Raw genomic sequence first — 19,570 nt, forward strand, 5'->3', positions numbered from 1 at the left:
TGGAAAAAACGTTGGCATTTAATATAAAAAATGACGTTTTTTTTAAGATATGCTACATTATTTTCCATTTTCACTTTATATCAAGATGCAAGTGGCAGTCGTGCCCCGGAAGTAGTAATCAATGAAGGCGGAAGTTGACCCCGCAGCCTGTGGTAACCGAAAGCAATGGCGGGGGATTCTTCAACTGAGCTTCTTTTTCTAGATACGTTTAAACACCAAAGCGCCGAGGTAATGAATTCTAAACTATTCCATTTTAGACGAAAAAATATCTGTATTTATGAAGTGTATTTCTTTTCTGGAGTTCTTGCATAGCCAGGCGTAAGCTCTGAGGCTAGCATGCTAATGTTAGCATCTTATGCATGGTAAACATGACGATAATTAACTCATTGAATCAAATTGATTCACGTAATTATTCTGTTTTTAATGTATTTTATGCACGGTCTCTGTATGTTTATTTGCAAATAGATGGAAAGTGCTCCCTTGGCTGTGCTTCCTTATCATAGCCGTTCGCGCTGGCCTGTTTGTTGTGCATGTACTAGTTTACATTTACCACCACGTTTCTCTGTCCATTCATACGCAGTTTACCAATGTGGATGTGGTGCGCTTCCCTTGTGTGGTGCTGATCACAGAAGTCCGTGTCATTCCTCCCGGAATTAAAGCACATAGCAATTTACCTGACAGCAGAGCATGCGGGTAAGCCCTGTCATAACAAATTATCATCAACACATCTGAGCTAATTCTTTATGTGCAAACTTCTCGCTCCTGTTTCCTCTCTGTTTATATCTTAACTCCTTCTACCGGAGATCTTATCAAGAACAGTAGACGGATCAATGGTTTTGAGCGAGATTGGACATTTGTTTATCTTGGTGTACCAGTGTATCTTGTTTTGAGGACACATGAAAGATAGTCCTTTTTTTAACAACTGTGATTTTTGCTTTCCAGAGAGACATCCCCTCATGCCTTCCAGCTTGAGCTGTTCTTCAATAATGTCCCCAAACCCAACAGCCCAACCTTCAACAGACTTGGCAGGTGAGGAAATCATTCGCCCCCTTAAAACCTCATCTTTTTTTATTTATTTACCCTTATGACACTCTCCTCTTTAAAGTCTGTAGCTCTTGGGTTGATCTCCAAAGTGCTTTAAGATACACGTGTCTGTCTGACCTGTAAAACCAGTCACAGTAGCATCCAAACCCAGTTCTCAGAGGCCAGTGGTTGGCGTGCATGTACCCACCCATATTCAAGCTTCTTTGTTCTTGTTTTGGCTAACTGGTCTCACCAGAAACTCAACCCCACCCTTGCTGGAGTTAAGAAAGACGCAACAGTCATCAGTGGTCCCAGGATGAACGCTAAATGTCTATTTTTAATCCCATAATACTCATAAACAAGGGATTGTGAATGGAGTAGCGCCAGAGTTTGAATGAGTCTCGATTTGTGTTTTTTTTTAGGTGAAACTATGACGCGTATCAGTTTTGTTTATTATTCATTTCACTTGTTATATTTAACCACAAATGCTTTGTAGTTTTTTTTTAAATTGGTGCTGAAAACTATTGTAATAAACATCCTATCATGTTGGTGTTCTACACAAGTTGTTACTATTAACACGTTTTTTTTATTTTTTTATTTTATTAAAGTTACTTTTGCAAATTATTGGATTAACACTGTCTTGCTTTCTGTCCTCAGTCTGGAATATGACGAGAACAAGTCGATTGTCTTCAGACCCAGTGGAAAGGTAACCCGTAATTGAATGATTTTTAAAATATCCAGACCAGGATTAATTGTGTCTTCAAAAAAGTAATTAAAGCTGTTAAACATGTCATTTGTACATGTATGAAGATCAACACAGATGGCCTGGTGCTGCGTGGCTGGTACACCACCCTGACCTTGGCTGTGTACGGGACAGCGGAGCGTCCGCACGGACACGAGCAAGGCTCGTCGCCGCCGCCACCTCCCCCGCCACCCACACAGCCATGCGGGCCCAAAAGACTTGTCAAGCAAGGTGGGCAACATTCAAAAGAACATCCAAGAAGCATCATTTAGTAGATTAGCCCTTACAGCGTTTCCTGTTTTACTATGTAGAGTGGGAAAAAGATGACCAATACAACGGCAGCCCACCCAGACCAGGACCCCGAGGGCCTCGCACTCCACCTGGGCCGCCACCCCCTGATGATGACGACGAGGAGCAGGTCCAAGTACCGGGACCGAGCAGTGAGTCGCGTTTTTTGCAAGCAATTTTATTTTGATGTTTTTTTTACAGTATACTTCTTAGAAATTAAATATTTGTTTCGCTAAACATCTTGACTGCAATGTCAACAGTGGGCCTAGTCAAAGACGAGCCACGCGAGGACTACCTGGAGGCCGTGTCGCCCGAACGGTCGCTGGCCGCCGACGAAGCGTACTCCGACGCTGAGCAAGAAGAGGGCGAGGATGAAGAGGAAGGGCAGGAGGAGGAAGAGGACATGCAGACGGAGGGGAGCGTTCCGGAGGACGAGGAAGAAGATGACGATGAGGGTGAGGAGATGGAGGAAAGTAGATGATTCAATTATGCAACCCACTGCATAAAGATACATCTGCTTTGTGTTTTGTCTAGGCGATGACGGCTACGAACAGATTTCCAGCGACGAGGATGACCTCGATAACGGCACCTTTAAGCTGCCCTCTTTTGACATGGACTACACACCCGAGGACCTTGCATCCGTTCCCCCAGTCCAGTTCGATCCCTATGAACGAGAACTCCGACCACTGGTCTACTTCACCCCTCCGTATAAGTCACTCTTCGACACCCAGCTCGAGAAGCCCAGGGTGGAGGAGCCTAAGGACGCTAGCGGCTCTGAGGAAGCAGCAGGCGGAGAGGACACCGATGCTTTTTCACAGCTGAAAGAACTGCTAGGAAGCATCGGAGAAGACCGAGATGGCCGCTGGGTTACCGCCCTGGAAGAAGCGTCAGGACTTCTCGCCAAGGGCTTGGAGTGCCTGGTTAAACAGGGCGAGCACGTGGCCAAGGAAGAGCTTGTCAATCTTTTAGCCCAGTGGGCCATCCAAGGATTAAGTATGGAGATTGCCCTCACGCAACCGATTGCTCTGAACCTCAGGCAACTGAAAGCCGGCGCCAAGCTAGCGTCGTACCTAGCGGAGTGTCCGCAAGGCCTGAAGGCACTGCTACGCGACGGGGCAATGGACGTGCTGTTGGACCTCCTCCATAAGGACCATGTCTCCTCCACATTGAAATTGAGTCTTCTCAGGGCACTCGATGCCCTGATTAGTTCTCCTGTTGGGGTCGAGGCTTTCCTCGACCCCGGCGAGTCCGAAAACAGTGGCTATCAGGTTTGTAAAAGTTTTCTCGATTTAATGGAATATTAAAACATTGGGTAAAACTACAACTCTTATCCTCCACAGAGTTTAGTGCAGCTGTTCTTGCGGGATGAAACGGTGAGGGTCATAACTGCTGGCAATGCCATTCTTCAAAAAAGTCACATGTATGAGGTGCTGCTTGATCTCCGGCGTACAGCGGCGGCTTGGAGCGAGCCGCAGCAGGTATACCCCAACACTCACACACACATGTAGATCACTTTATTAAATTGGTGGAGTTCATTCACCGTGGTTATTTTTGTGAATTTGTGACAAAAGTGTCATTGACAAAAAAAAAAATGTTTCAGGAGGAGATGGAGGATGCTGACACCCCCATGGAGGAGGAGCCAGCCCTGAGTTCCTCCGCTGTGAGTGAAGCGGAGCTCGATCGTTTGGTGGGCGCTTTGGAGGAGTTGTATCAGCTGCTGGAAACCGCCCCTCACTGCATGGTGCAGCCACCAGGGAAAGCGTTTCCAACGTCCGTGAGAATAACTGGACCGCAAGAGCGAGATGATCCATACCCAACACTTTACAGGTATACATATTGGGTTCCAAAGTTTGTTTTCAAATTCAGTCGTGTCCCCCCAAGGTTGACTTTAATTGTTATCTCCAGATACTTGCACGCGTGCCATTTCCTGGAGAGCACATCGGTGGTGCTTTCCGCGGCCGCGGCGTCTGGACACTTGGGCATCACCCAAGCCGTGAGAGAGCTCCTTCGCTTCCTGTCGCTCACCCAGTCGGGTCTGCTCTTCCTTCTCGCCCAACCCGCTCCCACCAACTTACTCCTGCGCCTCCTCGCATCCGTGGCTGAGAACGACGGGGAGGAGGCGGCCTTTACGGCAGGAGAAGGCGTTCTCACCGGGCCCGTGTTCGGCGAAGAAGGCTTCGGCGTGTGGCTCATGCAGGCCCTGCATGCTCTCCAGGGGGTCTCGGAGCTCATGAGCCACGTGACCTCAGGAGCTGACGGGGGAGTGGGCTTGGATGAAGGCGACAATCCGGAAGTCCTCGCCATGCTTCATTCACTCTATCTGATGACGTTCACGGTGACTGGCCGCAGTGCTGTGGCGCACGTTTTGAGTTTGGACAACAACTTGTCCTGTCTGGTCATACTATTGCAGCACTACAGCAAAGAAGTACAAGGGTGAGAACTTCTTCTCTTTGTTCCGAATCACTCAACCTTCGTTCTGTTTCTGAATTTTTTAAATTTATTTTTATAAGTGAGGCCAAGACTCGCAAAGCAGTGACGTATAACTACGCGTGCATGCTGGTCTTACTGGTGGTGCAAAGCTCAAATGAACTTCGCATGATGGAACAGTTTGCTGCTCCACTGCTCACCATCACCAAGGCCGATGATGCCAATGCCAAACTACAAGGTGAATATGACAAATGTGGACCTCGCCTTGCATCTCCACTATTATTATGCTGATTTTTTTTTTTGTTCTTCAGAACTCAGCAAATGGCTGGAGCCTTTGGAAAAAGTGCGCTTTGATATTGGCAGCATCTCGCCGCTTCTGGAATACGTCAAACAGGTATAGAATTCCTCTGTAAAATTCAAAGCAGCACTATAATCCATCAAAACAGTTCAGATTCATAACCAACTAGACTAAACACGCAACTGGGCACAGATTGAAATAAATCATCTCATCTAATAACAAACCCAAGAGTCATCTGTTGTACTGATCCCATTGGTATGCCAGAGACTGCTGACATGTCTGGACTGCTCAAACACGTACCTGTGCCAGTAGCTCCAAAGTGATAGTGCCCATATCATTTTTAGATGTACTGTCTCATGTTTTCAGAATGTGGAAAATGTCTTGACTCCCGAGGGGACTGGATTGGTCACCGCTCTCAGGGTGATCTGCCACATTGCCTGCCCCCTCCCTCTTGTTGGAGGTAAATCATCAAAAATGTTTTTAATCTCCCCAAATTGTGGGGTTTCACGAACTTGAACAGATTCAGTGAATTGTTTCTAAAATATAAAAATAAAAAGTCAGCCCTAAATGAATTTTTCACCTCGTCCACCATTTTTTTCCCAGGTCAGCAAAGGGACCTGAAGTGGAGCCTTGCCTGCGTTCAGCTCTTCTCCGGCGAGGGTCTGGATACGTGCGTGCGCGTCCTGCAGAAGCTCTGCGGAACGCTGCTCCAGCCGTGGCGCTTGCACGGAAACATGGGCCCAACGCCGCAGCGCTGCATGATCCTCCACGTTTGCACCAGCACGCTGCGGTTGTTGCGGACCATGCTGACGGAGCTGCTCCGCGGCGGCGCCTTCCAGTTCCGCGACACCCGCGTGGCCAACGTGTTGGTCATGCTCCACATGATCGTTTGTTCCATCCCCGCATCGGGACGACTGGACGGGGAGGAAACCAGAGTGCAGGCTCTTATCGTGGATGTGCTCCTCACATTTACGCAGGGTGTCAACGAAGAGGTTTGTGAGAGGAAAAAAATGGCGACTCTTTTAATAGGCGCCATGTGACTCATCGATGTGTTTCTCAAAGGTGACGCACACAGAGGAGACTCTGGCCAGCAACACATGGTCATTGATGCTAAAAGAAGTTTTAGTATCATTACTGAAGGCTCCCGAAGGGCTCTTCTCGGGTCTCACGCTGTTGTCCGAGCTCCTGCCACTGCCCCTCCCGATGCAAAGCACTCAGGTACTTCAACCCGTGACAATCTTCTCTGCTTCTTCCTCCATTTTCACACGCATATCTCGGTTGCTCAGGTGTTGTCGGTCCAAGACGTTGCCGTGGCCCTGAACACCAGGAAGCTGTGGAGCATGCACATCCGGGCGCAGTGGAAAGTGTTCTCCGAGGCTTTGCGGTGTGTTTGCGCCACCAGCTGCCCTCCTCTTTTGGCCATGCTCAGGAGAGTGTGTCTTCAGCTGGCTGACCTATCTTCTCCCACCGCCACACTCATCATGAAGACCTTGCTGGAGTTGCTGTCGGAGGAGTTACAGCCGTGAGTGAAGGACACCGACGTGGTTAATGACAGTGAAGTGACAGAGCAAAATGTTTCTTTATGCAGGGAGGAAGGGAAAACGCCGTGCTGGGCCCAAGTCTTGCGTCTGCTGTCTTTGACTGACACGCTGGCGTCGCAGAGAGCTTGTAAATGCGCCACGCTTCATCTGCTCGCCGGCTCGGTGTCCGGAGATGAACAAATGGCAGATCTTTTCCCCTTGCTGCTGCCTCTCCTGGTGCCTCCCACCAACCACTCGTTACAGCAACAGCAATGCAGCGAACTCATGGGAACGATATTACAGTCACTGTGTGACCAGGTAAGCAAACTCGACAGAACCTTAATCGAGTTCCGTCGGGACTTAATGCCATTTTTTTTTTCTAGGACATTTCTCTGGTGATGTCTCAAGGGGGTGAAGGCTGCGTGTCAGAAGTGGAACAGCTGGCTAATGCGCTCCCGGGGCGAGAGATGCTCTCATCCATTTGCAACTCCTTGATGGAGGTTTTGGAAAATAGGGAGACCAGCGCACCGCTACTTCTCACCTGTATCAGGACTCTAACATTCCTCACAGAGCACGACTATGGACTCTACCATCTCAAATTGTAAATAACTGCGCTGAATAGTTTCTCCTCCAATGCCATTTCGCTAAAACTCTCTCAAACATGGTGCTATTTTTCAGAGCTCTGAAGAAACACAGTCCAGGTGTATTCTCGCTTCTGAAGAGATTAATAGTGCCCTTCAATAAACACTCTGCAGACCTGCTCTCGGCTTTGTTGGACTTCCTCCGACAGATCGTCAACACAGAACCAGTGGTGAATTTTGACAACATTTTTATATAAATTTTGAGAGGCAAATGAATTATTTTGAGTCTGTGTATTATTCTAGTGTCACGAGGAGGGTCAGGCACCCGTTGAAGAATCATCCTTTGTTCCTTCTCCACGACTGCTGAGTGGATCTGAGATGAAGGCTCTCCTGCAGTGGGAAAAATCTGACTCGCATCCCCTTCAGATTTTGGAGAAACAAATCAAGGTACGTATCATGTACTTCTACAAAACAGATGTCCTTTTGTATTTGAGCTTGTGCGTTTGACGACTTCCTTGTAGAAACTTTGTAAGGAGGATGATTCACTGGAGACCCTGTTGGAGAGCGTGACCGTCCTGAGGCAAACGCTGGAGGCTTCCACAGATGAACCTCCTGCAGTTGATATCGAGCCCATTCTACCAGCGCCCGAGACTCTTGCCATTCAGTTTAATCATAGGTAAACATGGAAAAATACAATTGTGATTATTCCACTTAAACTAACCCTGACCTAACTTAATTTATCCTCTTTTTTTTTTTTTTGAATTATAGGACTGTTTTTATTCTTTCTGAAGCGCTCGATGAGCAACTCAAGGCTCTTTGGTTTTCTCCTTTCCAAACTGATGATATAGAGACTGAACTTGACATGGTAGGGACTCAATCATTTTTTTAAATGTATTTATTTACATATTTGTGCCTTGGCTCAAACATGATGGTATGTATGCTTGTCATAGGTGAAGGTGGATCTGGTGGGTTTGGCTCAGGAATGTTGTCCAGAACTGGACCTGAAAGCAGAGCTGGAACGCTCCTTCCTGTCCGAGCCCTCCTCGCCAGGTCACGCCAAGGCTCAAAAAGGCTTCCGACTGGGAAGGCACAAACACGAGACCTTTATTACATCCAGGTAGCGTATAGAATAATTTCTGGCCCGGTTCCAGAGTTAAATGCCATTGACTGAATGATTGTGTCCGCAGCGGTAAGTCGGACTACGTGGAACCCGCGAAGAGAGCTCACATCATGGCGGCTCCACGTGGACGAGGAGGTCGAGGAGGCTTGGGACAGAACTTCTGCCGACCGCACGACATCTTCCGCCAGCGCAAACAGAACACTTCCCGTCCTCCCAGCATGCACGTGGATGACTTTGTGGCAGCTGAGTTTAAAGACATTACCACCCCAATTGGACTTTTGCCCCCCAAGCGACCTCTGAAAAGCTCCCCCAAGCTGCCCACCAGAGGACTATTCACTGGCAACAGAGGCAGAGCCACCTTCCATAATCAGACTCGCTTTTTCACTCCACCACAACCTAAAAGTGTACTACTCGCCGGTAAGCACAACCAAATGCAATTTTTTACGTGCTCTGAAATATTATATCTCTGTTGTAGTATCTAAAGTTGTCCAACAGAGGGCGATAAAAGCCTCTTGGGTCCACAGGTAACTACCCTCGCAGGGAGGGAGGCCGAGGTTCTTCATGGAGCGCGCAAGTTCCTGCAGTTACTCACAGAGGAACGTACAGTGAGCCACGCGGAGGAGGCCAAAGCAACTTCACGCGAGGACCTCTGCCCTCACGACAACTTCCCGCAAGTAAGAAATGGCACGCAAACAACTACGCTGTGTGAATTTCTCAACTTTTTTTTCTCCTCTTCACAGATGCGTATCGCCTGGCTCCACGTGATCGGGCTCCACGCGGCCGAGGTGGCACCGGGCTTTCGTGGCTAAGCGGCGGAGGAGGCGGAGGTGGTAACGTGGGAGGTGGAGGTGGTGGAGGAGGGAGGGGCTCCCAGGTGAGCAAATTTAGCGGCGGCGGAGGGAGCGGAGGTGGCAGGGGCCGACACGTGCGCTCCTTCACCAGGTAAATTCACCTGGGCATTGACTGAAAGCCCGCCACGGCTCCAAACGGACCAATCAACTTGTTTTATGCTATCTCCATGGAATGGTGTCTGTGGAGATCTTTGTGTTGTTTGTTATTGAGTTGTAACCAGAGAATAAAGTTCATAGGAATTGAGTTTCTGTTTCTATGTTCATGGACTGCAATGAATTAATCACAATGCAAAAAAAAAATGTTTAATTTATTTGTTTTAAGAAAAAGATTTTTTTTTTTAAAGATTGTTTACTTTGTCTTTGATTATGCATTGTACTTTTAAAATTCATTTGACCATTACCAATGTAATTTTTACAATCCTTAGTTGGCTAATCTTCGGACCAGTCTACTCAGATAACGGTGACCTCACGGCTCTTCTTCTTGATGCAGTCCAGTGTCAGACTCCGGGTTCCGCTTTTACGCGCACCGTCACCCAGCTGAGGTGAAGAAGGACAACTGGGTCCATTTAAAGCCTGAGACGAGTGAAGTGAAGGACTGGATAGGTTTAAGGAAGCCTTCCTCCGATGGTGCCTCAATGGCTCATAGGTAGGTTCCCATCGGGGTGTCTGCTGCTCTTCCTGACGCTGCTCTTGGCCCAGCTGGTCAGCCGACTGCTGATTCCTGGAAGGGTGCAGGTCTCGGAGGAGCTCCAGCAGTTCTCTTTTCTCCAACTCCACCTCTGCCAGCTCTTGTCGCCTTAGACGTTCTGCTCCAAGCAGAGCACGCACGTCGCAGATTACACGGGACAACTGGCCCTAAACAGAAGAGACGGGTAAGGCTTTTATTAGTATAATTTATTTTTCTAAATTTGTTGATGATGATATATTTATTTACCTTCACCTCCTCGACTTCATTTTTCAGCTGCGACTCCTTCTGCACCATGTGTCTCCTCTGCGAGTCCAACCGAGACTCCATCTCTCGTCTCACCTCCTCCACCTTGCACACCATCTCAACCCTTTGTGGTGGATATTTAGATAAATTATGACAGGTGACTGACAGGTGGAATGCTGGTCCACTCACGATTCCATACCGCAGCATTTCTACTTCGGAGCGAAGCTCCGCCACACAGTTGTGCTGCGATTGCTCGGTGGAGAGGAGAGTGTGGCCGCAGCCGTTTGGACATTCTCGGCTGCAGAAGTTGCATTCTGAAAGGTGAGCCTCCAAATCTCGTCTTTCCACTTGCGCGGGACACCCTGCAACGCACAGGAAGAGTCTCACACCAAAAAAGTAGCTCAAACTGTCTAAAATACAATTCAGTTGTTTGTTAAGCGAAGCTTGTGAAGCTGTGCAGTTAAATGTTTTATATTTATTTGGTAGGCTAATTTTCGATTAGTGTACACATTTGTAGGTGAAAATTTCTGCACCTATAGTAAAAAAATAAAATTAATTAAAGCACCACCATCACAGGCAACCAAAAGTAGCGCACTGCAGCATGAAACAATTCCACTCTGCATGCACGCGGTCTCGTCCACCATACCTACCACAACGATAACAAATGTAGTTTCCTCCTGTGTTGCCATCATGTTGGGAGAACAAGAGCATGATTTGTACACAAAAAAACTCATAAAAGAATGATTGGAAGTTAACCCTAGCTACCCCCTGAACAAGCAATGTAGTAAATTCATTAATCACCATGGCAACAGTGGATCCACCTGTTCGATGCTCATAGGTGTCAGATTACCTTTACCGTGGCTATCCATTTACGTTATTTTAGGAATATATTAATAGTGAATGATTTACTAAGTCTTAATACCTGAGTTTGAGCATGATACAAAGGCAAAGTCACACTCCTCCTCGTGCGTGTGAAGGTTCTCGAGCGAGCACACCGCCTCGCATCCCTGACTGGCATTCACGCAACGGATCTGGAGACGGTTCAGATCGTTACGCATGTACCTGTCGACACACAAACATAGCTGTCTCATTTTTGTCAGACACATTAAGCCATTCACCACAATGTGAATGCTGTCACAAATAACCTGTAGAGAGGCTTGAGGCTGCCCACGTCTAGTGGCTGCCTGTCCTCGGGACATGTGTGGTGATGGAGCAACCAGCTACTGATGCAGGCGCTGCAGAAAGCGTGCTCACAAGGCGCCTGTAGGGGGCGCCGTAAAACATCGCGACACACGCAGCACAGGAGGCCCTCATTCACGTAGCCCACAAACCTCTCCAGGTCATAACCCATCCTGGAAAAAAAAACATGAGTAGGCAAAAGCACAAATAAATGGGTGCTTAAAAAAACCACATTAAATATTAATAGGGTGATGCAAACATCAAGATTTTACACACAGCACATGTATTGGTATCTATTTCTGCAAAGCCCATCACTGACGTCATTTCTACCCAGTGCTCACCTGATGTTCCAACTCTTCCTTCTTCTGTTGATTTAATGACCTCCACGGGTGACTCTTATCCCCGAGCTATGCTCTTCTTTCCTTGTTGCTCCATCAAGCCGAGGGTCCCCTATCTCCTAAATCCCGCCCCTGCCTCAGGGAGTGGATCTCCATGGAGAGGTATCCCTGACAACAAACGTTTGAGGACACAGGAAGGCAGCTGTCAAACAACAGCCGGACAATGGAGACAGAATAACAGTTGACACTCACATGCTGATGTATGGCGGTTACGTTCTTCTTTTACCAGATGAGCTGTTGAACGGCGTTGCACTCAGAGATTACCGCAGTTTTTCCCCTGTGGACTTTCTCTCTCTATCTCTGGATGTGGGATTAACTCGGATTAAACTCTCTCCCTCCTTGATTGGATTACAGACTGCACAGCATCAATTGACGTCAAAAATCAACAGCATGCATTTCATTCCATCACTTTATGGTTAATTTAAGATAAGCATTTTAATCAATTAACCTCAGAATTATGGATTTATAATACATTCTGAGTTTCAGGACTTGCAACTCGGATGGCAAAGCCTTCCTTGGAGTTTGCATGTTCTTCCTGTGCTTGGGTGTTTTTATTCAATATATGTTAGTATTCGATTTTATTCCAACATTCCGAAAAAATCCCAGTTTGCTAAAGAAATGAATGATTTCCATGCGACATTTAGCCATTCATAACTCGGTAGGCCCCACCTATGACTATGCAACGAAACAAACGCACCCATTTTCCCATTCATCTACTTCCTGGATTACAACCAATCACATTTCACAGATGACTTCGCGGGAAAAAACAAGGAAATTAATAGTTAAAAGACAAGAGAAGCTCAAGCAGTAACATTTCACGAATGGTTGTTTCTCCAAAACTATAGCAAGTAAGTAATGTCATCATCATTTAATATTGACTTCAAATTATGCTACGTAAAGTCTCTGTGTATTGACACTTGACAGTTAAGGCTTACTCGCGTCCGAAAACGATACAATCCACTTAAACAATACACGATAGATTACCAACTATATTAAAATGTCATGTAAATTTGGAACGCTGAATCCAAAAGAAAGTTATAGTTGGATGAATACATCATCATCAATTAACTTTTTTTGCATTTTACATAATGGGAAATACACCACCAAACGAAAATGTCGAAAAAGGTATATACTATTGAAGTACTGATGACAACAGTGGTTTGGAATCAATAGTGTGGATTTAATGTTGATATATCTTGTTTTGTATTCTTTTTTAACAGATAGTGGGTGCTAAAATGAGACGCTCAGCAGCTCCCAGCCAGTTACGAGGCAATGTTGCAAAAAAGCCTTGTTTTGTCCCTCCTGGAGCTGCTTCTTCATGGACTGGCGCAGAACCCAAAATGCAGTACCCTGAGTTTGGCTTGGACAATGCTTTGAATAAGGTGAGGCAATGCCATCTCAGACACAGATGTAAAGTATCACTGTATGTTTCATTAAATGTCTTCCCTCTAAGAGAAAAATAAAGGTTGAGAACTATCCATGCACGATCCATCTTTCTGAACCATTCAAACTGTCCTTCTTCACACAACTGCTTGTCACTCAGGTCCAGAGAAGTCTCGCAGCTCCACCTCCCAACCAAAATGCCCATGTCCAGGCAGCACCAGCTTTGTCCAAGGCTTTGGCCCGAGTGCTCAGTGCAACTGAAAGTAAGGAGAACGTTATTGTGACGGAACATCCGAACGCTGCATCACAGGAGGTCTCAACACCACAAAACATCAGAGGAGCAGGTAAGGAGAACACCAACTTTTTATTATGCAAGTGAAGTATGTTCAGAAAAAGAAAACATACCAAGACTGTCTATGGTGTTTGCAATGTCTTAATTGGGATACATCAATACAGAGTTTTACCATTTTCTTTTTATTATTAAATATGAAAGACCCCTCATATGAAATTTGTGCACAACTACAAAAGAGGCATTACAAAAACGGCATAAATCTGTTAAGCACTGTGCAGTATTTGTTTACAGACACGGTGTCTCCCTCTAGTGGACACTTGGAATAATGCAAGCACGCGCTTTAACGTTTCATCAAAGACCTGCAATCTAAACACTGTCGTTAGTTTAAAAATACATAAAAGCAAAGCAAAATAAGGACAGCCTCTTTTAACCACAAGCTCGTTCACGATCGAGACCAGCCACGATCGAGTATCCTTCGTATTTGGTTCGTAATACAAACTGCAACAACACGGCTGAATTAGTTCTGTGCTTGGCTCGAGACGAACACACAAGGGGGCTCCCTTTCCAACGTCTCCGCTTCTCACATGTTCTCACGATCGTTCGCAGAGTTCGGCAATGTAAATAAATAGCTCATGGCGGCGGTATTATTAGCATGTAGCATATAGCTCCACGCAAGCCTGTCATGCGCATGCGCAACTCGCTCCCTTAAACTCCACCCAGCGTTGTAGTTAGTTAAACCCGCCCGGCACAGTCCTTACACTACAACCGTCTCCCGATCCCAAATAAACTAATATCCACCGAATTCCCCATCTCCCCCCCCACCCACGTGTATGTGTGTCACCGTCTTTTGTTATGTGTTGAGACTACGTGGCTTCGCTGTGCTCGGTTTGAGGTTTAGAGAGGCCGAGCTGTAAGTAGGTCGGTCTGGGTTTAAGCGGCTTAGCTACGTCAGTCTAAGCTGGGAGGAATTCATCCAAAACGCTCGGAGGTAGGCGGGGGCCTAAGCGAGGCTGGCCTAGTTAAGCCTGATTCTTATTGTGCACGGCAGAAGCCTGATTTTGTTGTGCAAGGAAGCAGAGGGGGGAAACCAAGGAGTGGTGCAGCTCCACTCTTTTGTCAGACCACAGCCTGTGTTTTATTTGGAATGGGGAGAGGAAGAAACGGAGATGTAGAGCAGTTAAATCGCTCTTAACATTATGTCTCGGTGGACTAAGAGAATCGTGGAGCAGGACAAGACAGGTGATCGCTGAAGTCCTAACCGGCGCTTTAAGATGGCATCCGGCTCGGTGTTCCTTTCCAGCATGGTGGGGAAAGCCCGCTCCTCCAACTTCACCCTCTCGGAGAAGCTGGACCTGTTGAAGCTTGTCCGGCCTCACGTGCTCATCCTGGAGGAGCACAACAACAAACATGCGGTCATCGTGGACAAGAACAAATGCTGGGACACTGTGGCGGAGCAGTACAATGCCCTGGGGGGAGACAGACCCCACCGCACAGCGCAAGGCCTTAGAACCCTTTACAAGAGACTGAAGGAGTCGGCCAAACAGGAAGTGACGCAGCGGAGGCATGCCCAGCTGGAGTACAGAGCGAGCATCTCTGAGCCAACCAGAAGAGTCCTGGAGATGATCCCTCACCTGTTTCAGCATGTGCCCATCCACGAAAAGGACCAGTCTTTACGCAGGTACGCTGTGACTCAACCAGAACCAGCAGCAGGTGGACTCTTTCGGCAAAACAATGAGGCAGAAGCTGCTTAACATTATTGGGATTTTTAGCCTTAAGAGAAGAATGAAAGAAAATCATAGTGCATGGAAAATACAGTAGTTTGCATAAATTGTAGCCTAAAAAAAATCTTTTAATTTGCAACAGAACAGTTGAGTCCAGAACTAGTTGGTTGTTTTTTTTTTATTCAGATTTTTACCTAAACCGTGTTTGTATTTTGATTATGAACTGGAAAACAAAGCCCAAAATAGTATTACATTTTGATTTTATGGGGGTGGGTTGACGTCTGCCTAATTTGTAATTTTTTTATGTACCACAAACCTTGATCTCAAAACGGTTTATTATATATTCAACCTTATGCTGTCCATCCTCAGATTATTATACAGTAAGCACCCATCTCCCATCGAACTTCCTGGCAGCAGCTCCTCTTTGGCCGTCCCTCAGGACTACTCAGCAGCCGTTCCCACCGTTCCCCATGTGGTTGTCCGTCTGGATCCGGACGATGATGTAAAACCGCCTCCAGATCTCCCGCTCCCATCCACACGTGCCGACCCGGGGCTGGAGTCGGGCCCGGAGCTGACGGGGGAACAGGATGCGGACAGCGTCCGAGTTTATGACGCATCCTCGTCTCCCGCCCCTTCGTCTGTCAACATCCCCCTCTCTGCCTCGCCGCTGTCTTTACGTCACGACTTCTACCCCAATAACATCTACCCCAACAACGTCTACCGACATCACGAGCCCGAGCGCTTCCGCCCTTTGCACATGGCCAAAGAAGAGCACGAATTGGTGCTAGCCAATCACAGTAAGGTGGCAATGTACCTTGAGGAGAAACGGGAGGGGCTCAAGAGGAAGCAGCAACTGGAAGAGGAACTTTTGAGAGTCAAAATCAAAGTGGAGAAACTAAAGGTGGCCCGACTTCGGCATGGACTGCCCACCCCTTTTTAAATAATAGAAAACGTCAACAGAGTACACTGTGAAGCACGCTGCTGTGATGTCACGCCAATTCCGTAGCGCTCACACAACAGGTTCAGGAGTCGTAGCTTGTATCGAACTAAATAATGATGCGCTGAAATTAAATACCATGTGGTGGATGAGGATCATTTCAAAATCGGTGCGATTGGGACTTTGGTAAACATAGTGCCTCCAGCAGACACTGATTCATCTCTTCATGTTGTCGTTGCTTTGTGTTGCTAAAAAAAGACTGAAATCGTTTACCAGTGAAACAAAGGAGCTGCAGAATGTGTCTCGTGACCTTTATTATTGGTACTTAATACAAGTGAATGGAATGTTGTGTTCTGCAGAAATGATTGTCAAGTGCTGTTAGTTTTTGTTTGTCCATTTTATGGTTTTTATATTAAAAACGTTACTATGGCGAGTTGAAGACCTGCTTTGCGGATGTAGATTTTTCATTGACATTTAAAGTTTTTCTGTCCTAATCCTGCAATTTGATCACTCTTGAATGCATTTCAAAGGCTTTGTGACTGTGCACAACTGGTGCAACACTGACCTCTACTGGCGGGGTTTGCATCTGCATCCATAAAACTCTTAATCTCTTTCCACAGGCCTCCCTCAAGCATGTGCCGTGTCAAATCCAGTTCCAGAAACAGAATGCAACCCAGACACGGCGCGATACTTCAGCGTGATGTGGTGTAAGGCCAGCAAAAAGAAACACAAACGCTGGGAGGGGGACGCCGTGCTGGTGACCAGGGGTCGCACAGCCACTTTGAAAGATATGGAGGGCAAGAACATTGGACAGGGCAGCGGCTACAAGATGTCAGTGCTGGCCTCTCTCGCCGAAGGAGAGACCCTGATGATCGGCGCCAAGGAAGTAGAGGTGATGGGCGTCATTTCCGCAGAAACCTTTGCCACGGGACGTTGTTTCCAAGAAGCACAGGTAGAAGACGTTCTCCCAAAGACGACCCTGGCTCCTTCACATCGCCTTGCCTCTAAACCTTTCCGCCCCCCGACTCTGTCGGGGAGAGCAGAGCATGTCGAATCACAACCAAAGGAGGAACTAATCTGCAAGCCTCGCCATGATCCACTAGCACCTGGTGTGTTGACCATCCATCCAGTCTTCAATAACATTGCTCTATGAAGTTCTTTGTACATCTAAAGTTTTCTTTGTATCGTTCTTAGGTGCGCTAGTGATGCCTCGGCCCTCGCCCAACCACCAATGGTCTAATAACAAGTCGGGGCTTCCCGTGGTTGATGTTGTGGTCGACCCGCACCTGACAGCTCACCTGCGCCCCCATCAGCGAGACGGCCTGCTTTTTCTCTACGAATGCGTCATGGGCATGAGGTATGTCCACTTCTGGTGTTTAAATTCAAATCAATAATCTTCATTTGTTTGTAACATCAGAGCCGCAGGGCGTTACGGGGCCATCCTGGCAGACGAGATGGGTCTGGGGAAGACCCTCCAGAGTGTGGCTCTCTGCTGGACTTTGCTCAAGCAGGGACCGTACGGAGGAAAAGCGGTCACCAAGCGTGTGTTGGTGGTTACTCCAGGAAGCCTGGTGCAGAACTGGGCCGCCGAGTTCAACAAATGGCTGGGCCGTGAGAGGATCACCGTTTTCACAGTGGATCAAGTGAGGGAGAAGATCAACAATATTGAGGAAGATGATTGAGTGAAATTGTTGTTTCTCAAACAGGACCACAGGATCGAGCAGTTTGTGTTGTCAAACCTGCACAACGTTCTCGTGATCAGCTACGAGATGCTACTGCGCTGCCTCGATCAGGTTCGCCCACCTCCCGCCGACAACTTTTGCTGCCGAAAGACCATCCGCCCAATTCCACCTTCTCATTATCAGGTTCAAAAAGTGGAATTCGGTCTCATCATCTGCGACGAGGGTCACAGATTAAAAAACAGCAGCATCAAAACGTCTTCGGCTCTCAGCAGCCTGAGCTGCACTCGTCGGGTCATACTCACAGGTGGGCTTGAGCTGCTCCCTTTTCTTGACCGCCACTGAATGTATGAAATATATTTTTGAAGGCACTCCAGTTCAGAATGACCTGCAGGAGTTCTACGCCATCATCGACTTTGTAAATCCAGGCATACTTGGCTCCAGTACTGCGTATAGAAAAGTATTTGAAGAGCCCATCCTACGTTCCAGGCAGCCTTCATGCTCAGAGGTGAGTCTTGTACATTTGAAAGACACAAAATTCTGTCAATATCTGAAACAAAACCGATATGCCAATTAGGAGGACAGATCTTTGGGAGACGAGCGAGCGTCTGAGCTCTCCCGACTCACCGGCGTGTTCATCCTGAGGAGGACCCAGGAGATCATCAACGATTACCTGCCGCCGCGCCTGGACTGGACCTTGTTCTGCAGGGCGTCCCCGCTGCAGCAAGAAATCTACAGGCAGCTCCTCTGCCACAGAATCTTCCAAGCTTGCCTCCAAGGCTCCGTGCAAACACACACACACCTGGCCTGCATCACCGCCCTGAAAAAACTGTGTAACCACCCGGCCCTGCTTCACGCCAACGTCATGGTCAGACTGTGATTTAATATTTGGATTCATTAGTCCTGCTAAAATTAACATTTCTTTGTGGCCTTTTGCTTTCAGGACAAAATGAAGTGCGATTCTGAGGAGAGCTCACTCTATGAAGGCCTTCCTGTGTTATTCCCAGAAAACTACTCTTCAGATAACTTGAACCCTCATGACTCTGGGAAACTTTTGGTTTTGTTGGACCTCCTGAGTACCATCAGACAGTTGAGTCCATCCGACAGGTATGTCATCATCACGTCTGCGTTGCGGCGTCTGCTGAATTTCATTTATGACAGCTCGTATGTCTCCTCCAGGGTAGTGATCGTGTCCAACTACACTCGGACGCTGGACATGCTCCAGAAGCTTTGCGTGCGCATGAGTTACACGTTCTGTCGCCTCGACGGACAAACGCCCACCAATCAAAGGCAGCGGCTGGTCGACGGCTTCAACAGTCCTTACTCTTCCACGTTCCTGTTTCTACTCAGCTCCAAAGCTGGCGGCGTAGGACTCAACCTAGTGGGGGCTTCCCATCTAGTACTCTATGACCTCGATTGGAACCCGGCTAATGATATTCAGGTAAAGCTACAAAAAACAGGTTGTATGATTTGTTTGCTGAAACGGGAAATTTGCTTCTTTGTCTTGCTCAGGCTATGGCACGAGTTTGGCGCGACGGACAGAAGAAGACCGTCCACACTTACCGTCTCCTCACTGCAGGTATCATACATTTTGTGTGCTTGGAGATAAAAAAAAAATTCCGAGCCGCACTCATTTGTGCTGACCCAATTAGGAACTATTGAGGAGCGCATTTTCCAGCGACAAGTGTCCAAGCAGGGGCTCTCTGGGACGGTGGTGGACCTCGGCAAAGGCTCGGAACACGCCAGCTTCTCCGCTAGCGAGCTGCGAGATCTCTTCAGCCTGACCGACACGCCGTCGCTCACTCACGACCTCTTGAACTGCAGCTGCAAAATGGACGGCTCAGTCAACAGTAGGCCTGTTTTGAATCAGTTTGGGGAAAAAAAAAACATGTTCACTCATCTTTTTTGAACTTCCTACTCAGATATGGAAGAGGAAGACGATGAGCTTTCTGACAATCGGCCGTGCCAGCTGGGTCGTGACCGCTGCGGTCCGGCCCAGAAGCACCTCAGCATGTCCGAGCTGATGCGGTGGAGACATTTCTCTGGAGACGCCCGCACCTTCTTTGACCCTTACCTCGATCACGCCCGAGACCACATCACCTTTGCCTTTCAAACCACCATCTCCCACGTGGACCAGTAACTACCAAACAAGATCTATTAAATATCCAGCTTTAAAGATAACGATGCTCAGATTTTTATT

At 47.5% G+C, this 19,570-nt stretch overlaps 4 protein-coding genes across 8 annotated transcripts; 3 read left to right on the forward strand and 1 right to left on the reverse strand.

Annotated features, from left to right (window-relative positions):
- Positions 1 to 90: 90 nt before the first annotated feature.
- virma (vir like m6A methyltransferase associated) lies at positions 91 to 9,094 on the forward strand. Of its 2 annotated transcripts, none has more exons than XM_088386663.1 (27): positions 91 to 228; positions 581 to 693; positions 943 to 1,029; positions 1,681 to 1,729; positions 1,834 to 1,996; positions 2,077 to 2,205; positions 2,314 to 2,508; positions 2,588 to 3,321; positions 3,394 to 3,531; positions 3,654 to 3,880; positions 3,959 to 4,486; positions 4,564 to 4,718; positions 4,792 to 4,874; positions 5,145 to 5,238; positions 5,382 to 5,770; positions 5,841 to 5,996; positions 6,065 to 6,300; positions 6,367 to 6,616; positions 6,682 to 6,899; positions 6,977 to 7,109; positions 7,183 to 7,326; positions 7,401 to 7,555; positions 7,648 to 7,744; positions 7,830 to 7,996; positions 8,067 to 8,416; positions 8,524 to 8,673; positions 8,740 to 9,094. In XM_088386663.1, exons 1-27 carry the CDS (start codon positions 166 to 168, stop codon positions 8,943 to 8,945), a joined length of 5,409 nt encoding a protein of 1,802 aa, XP_088242789.1. In that variant the 5' UTR covers positions 91 to 165; the 3' UTR covers positions 8,946 to 9,094. The 2 variants fall into 2 exon arrangements, with proteins under 2 accessions (XP_088242789.1, XP_088242790.1); XM_088386664.1 differs by having other exon boundaries at positions 6,977 to 7,106.
- A 93-nt stretch (positions 9,095 to 9,187) lies between these two features.
- Positions 9,188 to 11,838, reverse strand: rnf41l (ring finger protein 41, like). Of its 2 annotated transcripts, XM_088386670.1 has the most exons (7): positions 11,551 to 11,829; positions 11,302 to 11,466; positions 10,927 to 11,133; positions 10,704 to 10,843; positions 9,981 to 10,143; positions 9,785 to 9,905; positions 9,188 to 9,705 (listed from the first exon to the last, which is right to left on the reverse strand). In XM_088386670.1, the coding sequence occupies exons 3-7, from the start codon at positions 11,130 to 11,132 to the stop codon at positions 9,301 to 9,303; spliced, it is 1,035 nt and encodes a 344-aa protein (XP_088242796.1). In that variant the 5' UTR covers position 11,133; positions 11,302 to 11,466; positions 11,551 to 11,829; the 3' UTR covers positions 9,188 to 9,300. The 2 variants fall into 2 exon arrangements, with proteins under 2 accessions (XP_088242796.1, XP_088242795.1); XM_088386669.1 differs by having other exon boundaries at positions 9,785 to 10,143; positions 11,551 to 11,838.
- Positions 9,197 to 19,551, forward strand: rad54b (RAD54 homolog B). Of its 3 annotated transcripts, XM_088386667.1 has the most exons (16): positions 9,197 to 9,722; positions 9,812 to 10,102; positions 12,579 to 12,740; positions 12,902 to 13,085; positions 16,312 to 16,800; positions 16,886 to 17,048; positions 17,109 to 17,334; positions 17,398 to 17,484; positions 17,557 to 17,677; positions 17,739 to 17,878; positions 17,948 to 18,238; positions 18,314 to 18,477; positions 18,550 to 18,811; positions 18,883 to 18,949; positions 19,023 to 19,220; positions 19,293 to 19,551. In XM_088386667.1, exons 3-16 carry the CDS (start codon positions 12,594 to 12,596, stop codon positions 19,508 to 19,510), a joined length of 2,757 nt encoding a protein of 918 aa, XP_088242793.1. In that variant the 5' UTR covers positions 9,197 to 9,722; positions 9,812 to 10,102; positions 12,579 to 12,593; the 3' UTR covers positions 19,511 to 19,551. The 3 variants fall into 3 exon arrangements, with proteins under 3 accessions (XP_088242793.1, XP_088242792.1, XP_088242794.1); XM_088386666.1 differs by lacking the exons at positions 9,197 to 9,722; positions 9,812 to 10,102 and adding an exon at positions 12,107 to 12,206; XM_088386668.1 differs by lacking the exons at positions 9,197 to 9,722; positions 9,812 to 10,102; positions 12,579 to 12,740; positions 12,902 to 13,085 and adding an exon at positions 13,233 to 13,517.
- Positions 13,681 to 16,130, forward strand: fsbp (fibrinogen silencer binding protein). The gene is made up of 2 exons (XM_088386671.1): positions 13,681 to 14,711; positions 15,124 to 16,130. The coding sequence occupies exons 1-2, from the start codon at positions 14,305 to 14,307 to the stop codon at positions 15,692 to 15,694; spliced, it is 978 nt and encodes a 325-aa protein (XP_088242797.1). The 5' UTR covers positions 13,681 to 14,304; the 3' UTR covers positions 15,695 to 16,130.
- Positions 19,552 to 19,570: the final 19 nt, after the last annotated feature.

The sequence above is a fragment of the Syngnathus floridae genome, chromosome 10, assembly GCF_059516105.1.
Source record: "Syngnathus floridae isolate MCC-2025c chromosome 10, RoL_Sflo_1.0, whole genome shotgun sequence".
In the NCBI taxonomy this organism is placed as follows: Eukaryota; Metazoa; Chordata; class Actinopteri; order Syngnathiformes; family Syngnathidae; genus Syngnathus; species Syngnathus floridae.